This window comes from Tenrec ecaudatus, chromosome 14 (genome assembly GCF_050624435.1).
Source record: "Tenrec ecaudatus isolate mTenEca1 chromosome 14, mTenEca1.hap1, whole genome shotgun sequence".
Taxonomy (NCBI): domain Eukaryota; kingdom Metazoa; phylum Chordata; class Mammalia; order Afrosoricida; family Tenrecidae; genus Tenrec; species Tenrec ecaudatus.
The window spans coordinates 86,939,666-86,951,695 of NC_134543.1; the positions used below are offsets into that span (position 1 = coordinate 86,939,666).

A 12,030-nucleotide genomic window follows, 5' to 3' on the forward strand; every position below is an offset into this window, starting at 1 on the left:
CATTTGTAGTTATGTTATTTTATCATTTCCAAAACATTTTCTTTCTACTTGAGCCCTTGGTATCAGCTCCTTTTTATTCCTTCCATCCCCCACACTCCCTCCCTCATCAACCCTTGATAGTTTTTTAATTATTTTTATTTTTCATATTTTACACTCTCTGCTGTCTCCCTTCACCCACCTTTCAGTTGTTCGTCCTCCTTTGTGTGTGTATGTGTTGTAAATCGATCACCATGTTCGGTTCCCCCTTTCCCCACTCTGTCCCCACACCTTCCTCCTACTCACATGGTATCACTACTTTCATTATTGGTACTGAGAGATTTATCTGTCCTGGATTCTGCGTGTCAAAATCTCTTATAGGTACCAGTATGTACACTATGGTCTTGCCAGATTTGTAGGATAGAAGTAGGATCATGATAGTGGTGGGGAGGAGGAAGCATTAAAGAACCAGAGGAATGTTGTGTGTTTCATCAGTACTGTGTGCGCCTTGGCTTGCTAGGCCTTTCCTTGTGAGTCTTCTGTGAGGGGAATGGTCAATTGGCTATAGAAGGACTTTGGATCTCCTTTCTGACCCAGCCCCACTGAGTCCACATTGCAATGGTTATTTATTTTGGGTGTTCTGATGCCTGATATCTGATCCTGACAACACCTTACGATCACAGGGGTTGGTATGTTTCTTCCATGTGGGCTTTGTTGCTTCCCTGGTAGATGACCACCTTTTAAATTTGAGCCTTTAAGACTCCAGACGTTCCATCCTGTAATAGACCACCACCATAAGTTTTCTTCACCATATTTGCTTATGTATATATTCTGTCTTCAGCAATCGTGTAAGGAAGGTGAGCATCACAGAATGCCAGGTTATAAAAACAAATTGTTCTTGCATTGAGGGAGGACTTGAGTGGAGGCCCAATGTCTGTCTGCTATCTTAATACATAACATAAATATATGTACATAGACCAATATCCCAATTGTTATGTATTAATATATGTACATATGTGCATTCTTATGTTTATGCCTCTGTACTTGTCTGTTGCCTCCTTGTTCTTGTCTTTATTTCCTTTTACTTTCCACATGTCCCAGCATCATGCTGTACCTTCAATCAACTCTCCATATTGCTCTCCCCTACATTGTACTTGATTGAACCCCACCATCATTCTATGCCCTCCTCCCTTCCATGTCAGATCTCTCTTTACCCCTTATCCATGGGTGTGTTGGTCCCTGCTACTTTTGCCATACCGCCTCCTTTCCTATGTCCCCTGAAAACATAAGTCCCCCCCCCCCGGTATTAATTATCCTGCATATACAGATAGACATTTAAAAATAGAGGGAAAATAGCCTATAAATAGTCCGAGGTCTGTCTGCTGACCCTGATGAGTGTTTTCTGATCGCGTCTGATGCAATGCCAAGCCCACACCCCACAGTGCAAAGTCTGTTTTCGGTATTCCTTGGGGAATTTGTGGCTTTGCTCCCCTTGCTGCTCTGTTGTGCTCCCTCCTGTCATGCCCTAGTGTGGTGGGGACACTGAGTCGGCACAATTCCCGCACTGTGTCTCCAGTGCTGGAGCTGTTCTTATTTTATTATTTTAAGAATATTACAAATATTCTCATAAATCTTTATTATAGGTTTATGAAAAGTAACAACCAAAAAGCCAGTTGTTGCAAAAATGTCCTAATTTAGTAACTCAAGAGAGATACATTTGAGATTATGGTGGAAATATTGCCTGTCTTGAATACTTATTAATTTAAAAAATATTTTACTGCTATAATTTACATACTATGAAATTCAATATATGTGGAAGGGTTGTGCAATCATCTTACAATCAATGACCGAACATTTTCTTCTTCTCATACTGTTTATTATTATTTCTCCATTTTCCCCAAACTCTCCTGCCATGCCCTTAGGTAATTATTATCACGTTACAGTCTCTATCGATTCTCTCATATGGAATTCATATATAGAAAATAATATACAACAGAGAGAAAGAAAGAATTCCTCTCCTCCAACAATAATGGCAAAAGAGAGAAAACCTTAATCACAAAGAAAACAGGAAATATGAAAACTGCAACAATTTAAAATGTGTCAAAGAAAACAAATGATAATTTGGATCCACATTTAGCCCCTTCCCAAGTGGATGCAGAACAGAAAAGTCGGTGAAGGAAGAAGACGTATATCAGGGTAAGACATGAAAAAAAAAGAGTAATTATCACGGCTTCATGATGGTGGGGGAATTAGAGCAACACAAAAATGAGAAGCTGATACCAAAGCTTCCAGTAGCAAGCAAGTATTTTAAAAATGGTGATGGCAATAAATGTACAAATGTGTTTGACACTATGGATGTATGTGTGGATTGTGATAGGAGTTGTACGAGACCCCAATAAAATGATTTTTAAAGTGATAATTTCAATCTAACTAAATCTGCAATAATCAACTTTATGATTCCCTGTGTCTGATAGAAAGGTTTTTACATCCCAGGACAAGGTTCCGAGGGGAGTCATGAAGACTTATTCCCCTGGGGACCCTACACGTGCATTCTGCACTTCCACTGTCACCCACAGCTTTCTGCAAACAGGGTGTTCACAATTTGGACTCTTCCTTAAATTTGCATTTTACTGTTAACACTCCTTGGCACATACTGGCTGGTGTGCATCTTCCATGGGGACTAGTTTATGTCTCACTTAGATAGCGACTTGTTTAAGACAAGCCTTTAAGACCCCAGACATTATCCTTTCTATTATCCAGGTTTAATCTGATTTCTTTACCACACTCGTTATAGCACTTGGATCTTTAGTGATTTCTCCCTGAGGGTGAGTATTGAGTAGGAACATGTCAAGAGAACCAATGAATTGTTCTGAGGTCAGTCTATGAGTTTATTGATTCCTATTGTTGAGCTCTACTGGTCTGACCTCATGTCTTGGGAAGGGGTCAGAGTGCTAGGAAACCTTCTCAATAGACTGTAAGTGACAGATCGCTGGCTGGACTCTGATAAGTAAGATTTACCCAAAGACTCAACAATTTCTCACCTGGCTGTCCATGACCAAACTCATAAGTACATTTCTGCTTTTTAAATAAATAAGCCATTTTTTCCCCAGGAAAGTGTTATAAGATAAAAATGGTAAAAGGAAAATTATTACATGCACATTATAATAATTGCATTTAGACCTTTCAGGAGATTTCTGATTTTGGATTAGATGATAAGCACTAATTAAATATCCAAAATATCATCATGGCGATTCTTCATGAAACCTATATAAATTCATTTTTTAAATATACAACAAGTGGAAACAACTTTAATAGCCAACAAAAGGATTGGTAGTACATGGCAGGAGGATGTGGGAGTGTTTAATAATTTTATCTCTGAATTTAAGTACCGATTCTTAGTGGTCCTTTTTTGTCTAGTAGTGAAAGATCTCTTTTTATCCTAATCCACCTCCTGAAAATTCTGTTTTTTAATATGCTTCACAAAGTACCTCAAGCTACTTGCAAGAAAAACTGTCCTTGCACGAAAACTGTCCTTGCATTTTCATCTAAACACATGAAATTTACACAATTGGATATCATTTGATACTGATAATTATAAAGAAGAAAATAAAGTTATTTTATAATGATAATTATAAAGAAGAAAATAAATTTAAAATCATATTAAGTAAAAAATGTAGTTAAAATGTTGTGTTAGAGATGTTGAATTCGGGATGATGTTTTAATAAGAGTCTAAGTGTAATCATAATATGATTCAGCAACAAATAATAATGAGAAAATCTGCTATTATTCAGCAGCACATTTAATGCTACAAATTTGCGTTCAACTGAGCCATATTCCTCTCCAGCACTTAGGAGAAGATATTTTATTTAGATGAAAAGAAAATAACTTAATCTTGTATTTTGAAATACTTTTACAGGGGCTATATAGATGGAATAATAGTGTGCATTTAGGAGACTACAGTGATGTAATATGGAAAGAAACCAACATATAGATGGATATCATAAAGCTAGAATACTAGGTCATAGAAATCTTGGAAAAAATTCTTTCTGAGTTTCTTTAAAGGCAATGATGAAATATGAAAATAACAGAGAAGAGAAAGGCTTTTCTCCCTTTATTTTAAATCAACAAAACACACAAACGTTATACTTTGATAGATCTTTTTGATTTATAAATTTGTTTTCAAGTAGAAGTAAGAAACATTTATCATACATAAGCCATATGAAAAGTATCAACACAAAAAAGCACCTAACTGTTCCTTAGCTAATACACAGTTGAAGTGTGAAAGAGGAACTCAATAGATCCATTGACCTACACAATCTATTTTATCATTGTAAATGGTTCCATGAATCCACAAAACCTAATGCCATCGAGTATACTTCAACTCATAAAGATTCTATAAGACAGAGTAGAATTTCACCTATGTGTTTCCAGGGATATAAATCATTTTGGAAGCATCATTTTTTTTCTATAGACCCACAGGTGGAACTGAACTATTAACCATTCAAACAAGTAGGTCTCCTAAGGAGTTTATAGATGTGGAAGTCAATAACGCAAACAAATCAGTATCAAAGGATACAATATTATTTCAAACTTTGGAGAATTAGGTATTTCTGATTATTTAGTGCAAGACTATACTGACCTAGTCATGGCGGAATCCAGTAGTCTATCCTACCTTGCACTAGAAAGCCCCACAACTTTCCTCAAGGCTGCTTTCATGTCCTTATTCCGGAGGCTGTAGATGAGAGGGTTGAAGAGCGGGGTCACCATAGCATAGAACAATGTTGCAACTTTCTGCCTCCCAGCAGAATGTCCGAGTCCTGGGCTCACATACATGACCATCAGGGAGCCATAGAACAGTGATACCACAGCCAAATGAGATCCACATGTTGAGAAGGCTTTACGTCTTCCAGTGTCTGAAGGTACACGTAACACAGCTACTAGTACAAGAGTATAAGATCCAAGGATGAAGAAGAAGGTACCAAAGATAACTAAGGAGGTGAGAGTATAGCAAAGCAATTGGATCCTTGGTGCAGAGGTACATGCCAATGCAAACAGTGGTCCTGGATCACACACAACATGGTCAATGATGTTTGGGCCACAGAAGGGCATCTGAGACATAAGAACAATGGGGATCAGGAACCACAGAAACCCACAAACCCAGCAGACAGTGACTAGTTTAGCACAGAGATACCCAGTCATGATATTAGGGTAGTGCAAGGGGCGACAGATAGCAAGGTATCGATCAAAAGCCATGACAGCCAAAAGGAAGCTTTCAGATATGCCCAAAGAGAAAAAGAAATAGAATTGGAGGAAGCAACCAGCAAAGGAAATAGTTTTTGTCTCTGAGAGAAAGTTGACCAGCATCTTGGGGACTGTCGAAGAGACATACCAGATCTCTAGGAAGGAGAAATTCCCCAGGAATATGTACATGGGCGTGTGAAGTCTCTGGTCACACCACACTGCACAGAGAATAGCAATGTTTCCTGTTATGGTCATAACGTAGGCTGTGGTAAAGAGGGAGAACAAGAGGCTCTGGATCTGCCACTCAAAGGAGAAACCTAGGAGTTCAAATTCACTCACGGGAGCAAAACTGGAGTATGGCTTAGAGACATTCATTGGGTCAGCACTCTGCAAATTTAAGAGAAACATTATTATCAATATGGCTCTTTTAAAATGTGTTAACTTTTTAAGATAGAAGAGAAGGAGGGCCAAGGGCATGTCCTTTGCCAAAAAGGCAATTAGTTAAAAATAATTTAGTCCTTCCTTTCTGGACCATACACACTCTTTCTGGACAGAACTGAACTTTTGCCCCCTACTGAGCCTCTCTCTTGCTACATGGCCATGAAAGAAAGAAGCAAATTTAAACTCATTTTTAAACGTGTTGGTTTGAGCCATGGATGATCTGTGATAAATTCTGGTTAGGACTGAGTACAAAATTAGCCCTTAATTAGATTAGAGGATGTACAGTGGTTCAGATAGCAACTGGAAATCCAGGAAATCCAGGACAGATGACTCCTTTAGGAACAGTATGAGAATGGTGATACCTGGAGGGTGGATGGAATGTGGGGTAGAAAGGGGGACCTGGACACAATAATCTATGTATAGCCTCCTCCCTGGGGGAGGGACAGCAGAAAAGAGGGAGGAGGAAGATGTTGGACAGTGTAACATATGACAAAATTATAATAATTCATGAATTTTGAAGGGTTCATTAGGGGGGGAGTGGGGACGGAGGGGGGAAATGAGCAGCCAATATTAATGGCTCAAGTAGAAGGCAAATGTTTGAGAATGATGATGACAACAAATGTACATATGATCTTGACACAATGGATGTATTTATGGATTGTGATAAGAATTGTACTAGCCCCCAATAAAATAATTTTTAAAAATTAGCACTTAATAAATATATTAGCTTTTTAGCTACAGTCATCTTACCATGCATTAGAGCCAGGAAAGGAAATTTTAGGTACAACATGACTATGTGCGTCTCAGTTAGAGGTCTTCCTTATGCCCTATAACGATGTAAAGGAAGCAGATATGTCTTGGAGTAAATTGGCATTCCTTTAAAGTAAAACTGCATGTTGTTGCGATAAGTGTCATACAAATGTAACTGCATACATTACTTACCAACATTGACCATGAAGGTTGTGATGTGGCAATACTTCTGTTGATAACCATGGTTTTACGTTGATGTTTAATCGTCCACGTTTAAAGAAAATTTCAATAGGAAAGATAAGCAAGAAGCTTCATTATTTTTTTAAAATGGTACCTGTTCTCTAAATATTCAAGATTGATTTTCCTGATGTGCTGGTGCAAAGTGAAACAACATTGACATAACTGAATCTGGGTGATGGAAGTCCAATCCTTTTATATTCAAGAGTAAATGCCCTTCATTTCCCAGCTCATGGAAAAGATATGGGATATCAGGCATGAGAGTTTGGTGAGGTTTATTTTGTTTGTGTTTGGTGATATTTAGTGATATAAATCCCAGAAACCCTGAGTACTTGATTTCTGAGCACAAACACAAGATTTTCATAACTATTTCTTTCTCCACCTACTGTCCACTCCTCTGCTCTGGGATGTTGTTTGAAATGGTGAGGTTGAAGCTGTTTGTTCTTCATCTAGTAACATGTATCTCTATTTAAAATATCCTCAATTAATGAAACTGTCATTAAGAAATTATGCAATGACACGGGGTGGCACACAGCTGTTGAGAGTCTCAACAATGCTAAAAAGATGATGGGGATCAAATCCCTAAAGGCACTGTTTGAATAATCTCATGGCTTCTGTCTCAAGCCAAATTGAGCTTTATTACTGCACAACAGTTAAGAATGCAATTTCCCCATCACATATCTACCTGGGACTTGGACTCTATAACCTACCAATCTGTAACTATTTAATGAAATCATGCTCTCTGAGGAATAATAGTCAAAGTGACTTTGTGGCACCATTCTTTGCAAATCAGGATTCTAAGGATGATTGAAAAGAGACAGTTTGAGGAATTGCAATATACTGTCTCATCAAATGCCCAGAAGTAAAGTTGAAAAATATTTGAAGCCTCTGTTGTTGGGTTGGAAGAGGCAGAGGTGTTTTGTTGAGAACCAGGTGAGGGAAATGTTGAGTGAGGACTAGGCTATTGTATGATATTGACAACAATATTTGGAGAAATCAGAAAAGATTTTTTAGAAGGATAGCTGTTGTTTTCGTTAGGTGCCCTCTCTTTCTCTGGAGGAGTGTCCAGTGGTTTTGAACTGTGGACCATCAGTATGGCTAGATCTATTTATTTATTTATGGAGTTGGTAGTGGTAGGGGACAGATTTCAATCAGTAGAATTTTCTCTAGCAGATGGTTATAAATAAGTCTAAAATACATGATGAGATGACAGCTATAAATCCAAAGCATCTCAATAATTTAAATAAAGAGGTAAAATTACATGGTTAAAAATCAGTGGGTAAAAGTAGTATGGAGAATCCCCTATCCCAGACACGGCAGAGTACATACTGTATAGGACCCAGTAAAATGACCATGCTCGTGGAAGGTTCTAGCTGGGAGAGCAGTAGTTGTTGTACAAGGAACTTGTCTTCAGTCCTCCACTGATCAGCTTCCCACACCAGGGAAGTGCTCCATAATTTCCCTGGGACACCGTGGGTGCATGCATGGTACTATCTCTTCCTGGGCCTATGCTCAGGGCCCCACAGAAAGGAGGGTGCTGAGGTTGGGGACAGGTATGGGGGTACTGGATGAGGTACTAGGTTTGAGGGAGTGGGCTCTCTCAGGAAGCAGGGAGGAGAGTGTAGATTCCTAGCATTTGCCTTGTACACCATTGTCCCATCAGACCTCACTTACCAACCACGAGTTCAAAGGCACAATTATTAAGAATTTCAGAGCAGCATCCACAGGCATTTAAGCTCTCATGAAAATGGGGTTCTGTGGGCCATTCTGTGCACCAGCCTTTGCTTAATATACAAGGCAGAAGCAAATGTAGAAATGAGAGCCTCTGAGTTTGAGTGGCAGCTAAGGGGCTAGAAGCATCCAGTGGAGAGGCAGGTTGAACAGAATCTGCTACTGAGAAATTTGAAAGCCTGTCTAAGGATTCAGTCATACTCCTAGGGGGAAGAGGGCCCTGAAGAAGGGTGAGAAGGGAGCAGAAAGTAACAAATTGAGGACAAATGATTTACAGTATGAGAGTTTGCAGATTGGTAATTTCAACTTCTTAATTTATGTTTTCTTTTTTTAGACCTCAAAAAAAAAAAGGAAAGGGAAGCTCTTTCTGGATAAAAGCAGGGCATTGGCGTGGAAGGTGTCTCTCCCTAACTTTTCCCTCCCATTCCACACACAAAGTCTATTGGAACTTTTGACTTCTTTTATTTGGCTTTTTCTTAACTGTCTTTTTTATACTTGAGCTATACTTAACATAATCAAAATTCAATAGTCGAGTCACATGAAGACAGGCTAAGTAATCCTCAGCCCAGTCAATGTTGGAAAGTTTCTCCTTTTTTTTCAACTCTCTACTTCACAGGCCCTCCCTTCCCTTGTCCTATGCTCATATGGTCTTCATAATTGCACCCCACCCAGTGTGCCTATACAGATAATTTAGAAAATTAGGTCAGATAACCAATAAGGATCCATAGAAAATGACCATATAGAGTGATAGAGACCTTGATCTAAGAGAAAACAGAAACTATTACAATTTTCATGTATGCAAACTTGCAAAAGTTATAACAGAGGAGTGCTAGAAGCAATAGAGGAATAAGACAGAGTGGCAGGATACAAGATCAATAGACAGAAGTCATTTGACTGCTTTATGCATCAGACTAGATAAAGGAAGAGAGGATCAAACACGTAGTACCCTTCACAATATCCAAGCACAGATGGAAATGTCTAGGAATATACATGACTAGAAACCAAAAGATTTGTATGAGGAAAACTACAGATCACTATTACAAGACACCAAAGTGATGTCAACAAATGGAAGGACATCCCATGGTCATGGATCAAAAGACTCTATACAGTGAACATGTCAGTTCTGCCAAGGCACCGTGTTAAGTTCAATGCTATCCTGATCCACATAGCATCATCTTTCTTCACAGAAGTGGAAAAATGGTTATTAACTTCACATGGGGAGGGAAGAAACTCAGATTTAAGAGTGAACTTCTCAAGAATAAGGATAAAGTTGGAGGGCTTGCTTTACCAGACTTTAGCACCTCTTATATAGCCAGGGTGGTCAAAAAAGTGTTATATTGGTACAATGATAGATATTCAGACCAATGGATAAGGACTGAAAACCCCGAAATAAAATCATCTGTATACAGACAACTGATCTTTGATAAAGGCCTCAAAATATCAAATGGGAAGCAGATGCCATCTTTAATATGAGTTGTTGGATAAAATGGAAATTTATGTGTAGAAAAATGAAGGAACACCCTACCATACTCCATGCAGAAGAATAAACTCAAGTGGATTAAAGACCTAGAGATAAACTCCAACCTATTTGGGCCATCGTATTTAAAAATGATAAAGGGGACTTGGAGAAGAGAGAGTGCAGGAAGGAGGGGCAAAATGAGGAGCTGATACCTAGGGTTTAAGTAGAAAGAAAATGCTTTGGAAAGGATGATGATGACATACGTACAGATGTGTTAGACACGATGGGTGTATGTATGGGTTGTTATAAGAGCTGTAAGAGCACCCAATGAAATAAAAACTGAAAAATTTCATAGGCAAGAAAATAATGTAGAATAACTTCACACGGGCTCCATAAGGAGATGAAATTTCCCGATGCTGCATTCCAGTCTAAGGGCAGCGCTAAGGTCCACTCACAGTGTTCTTTGTCTGACATCTGCCTGCTGATGCCTCTGTCCAATGACACTGAGGATTCACCAGAGTCTCCTCCCATGTAGGGACTCCGGAAAAGGTTTTGAGCAAGCACTATCTTCCTTAGCTTTCAGCAAACTGGGTATTTAGGATTTATTATCTCCATCTGTGGACTCTGTGATGTCATCTTTATAGCTTTTGTGTTTGGTGTCTTCCTACCTTCCTTTCTTATAATAGTATTGTGCATGTATGTGTGTGTGTATCATTCTTGACTTCTTTCCATCTCTAAGCCAATGCTATCTTGGTGTCTGTTTGCCTTGTTGCCTTCTGGGTGAGTTTGTACTATATGGCTGTTGGATTGGGGAAGGGAACGCGAGCTCACCTTGGGCGCACGGAAGAATTACGACCAGTTGAGATGCAAACACGGCAAAAGGAGTTTATTTGCTAGCTCGAGCTAGGGCTTCCCTCCCTCCACTGCCCAGTGCAGTGGGGACCCAGCGTCCAAAAGGGAATCAGCCCCGAGTTCTTTGTTCCCTGGGCTTTTATGGGGCTAGGTACCAGGGGCAGTCCAGTGTTGCTGTTCTTTAAACTTATTGGAGAAAACTTCTGTTATCAGCCTTGTCCAGTGGTGGTTGGTGAGTAGTTCCGCGCATATTCTCTTGACTGGTCAATTGTGAGGGGGTGGTCGCTGCTCCCTATTGGTCAGTCTGGGACAGGTGATGCCTTCTCTGACAGAATTACCTCAGTGTCCAGGAATCTGAAATTAGAGCTTAAGCCTGCCCCAGACTTTGGTTTTATACAACCTGTCATGGTGCTGATGCCGGCAGTTGTAAACCAGGACCCCACATCACCCCCTTTTTTATGTTGTCACTATTTGGAGTAACCATACTCCAACCTGATTCAGCAATAAGCAGGTGCACAGAAGCAATAAGCAGGTGCACACAATAAGCAGGTGCACAAATTAGCAGGTTAAATTAGGTTTACTCTAGTCTAGGGGTAGTTTATATAAAAACAGCATGTTTTTCCTAATGACATGCAGAGCTCCAGAGCTCCGCCTCCCCCTTTATATCTTTACAAGTACTCTTGCTCATAAGCGGCGTTCTGTACCTCTTCTATTACAAGACGGGGGTCTGGATTCAGCCTGTGATACTGTTGTTGTAGTACCATTAGCTGGACAGTATTGACGCGTTCTTTCACAAAAACAATTAACTTATTTACAATGCATGGTCCAAAAGTGAGAATGAACAAGAGTATGATTAGGGATCCTAACAATGTAGAGAGCAGGGTGGTAAACCAAGGCGAGTTATTAAACCATGATTCAAACCATCTCTCCTTTTGTTCACATTCTTGTCTCCGTCTGGCAACCCTTCCCTGACTTTAGCCATGGGCTCTCTTACCACTCCGGTGTGGTCAGCATAAAAACAGCATTCTTCTCCCAGGGCTGCACACAGTCCTCCTTGCTGGAGGAACACTAGGTCTAGTCCCCTGCGATTTTGTAACACTGCCTCAGACAGGGAGATTAGTGACTTTTCTAAATGGGAGATAGATATTCTATTGTTGCTATATCTTTGTCTATGGCTGCCCTCAAACTAGTAAATCCCTGGTGCTGTACTGCTAAGGTTGAGATGCCGGTTCCTGCTCCTATTGCACCAAGGCCAAAAAGAGTAGCCAGGGTTAATGCCATGAAGGGTCTCACCTCTCCCTGGTCATCTTGGTATTCGCCATACCCCTTGTCCATGCGTCGTA

The 12,030-nt window shown here is 39.8% G+C and overlaps 1 protein-coding gene across 1 annotated transcript; it reads right to left on the minus strand.

Annotated features, from left to right (window-relative positions):
* Positions 1 to 4,644: 4,644 nt before the first annotated feature.
* LOC142426662 (olfactory receptor 11H12-like) lies at positions 4,645 to 5,625 on the minus strand. The gene has a single exon (XM_075532246.1). The coding sequence runs from the start codon at positions 5,623 to 5,625 to the stop codon at positions 4,645 to 4,647; it is 981 nt and encodes a 326-aa protein (XP_075388361.1).
* Positions 5,626 to 12,030: the final 6,405 nt, after the last annotated feature.

Excerpts from the sequence above, each read along its gene's own strand:
- LOC142426662 (XM_075532246.1), bottom strand. The coding sequence starts at position 5,625 with ATGTTTCTCTTAAATTTGCAGAGTGCTGACCCAATGAATGTCTCTAAG.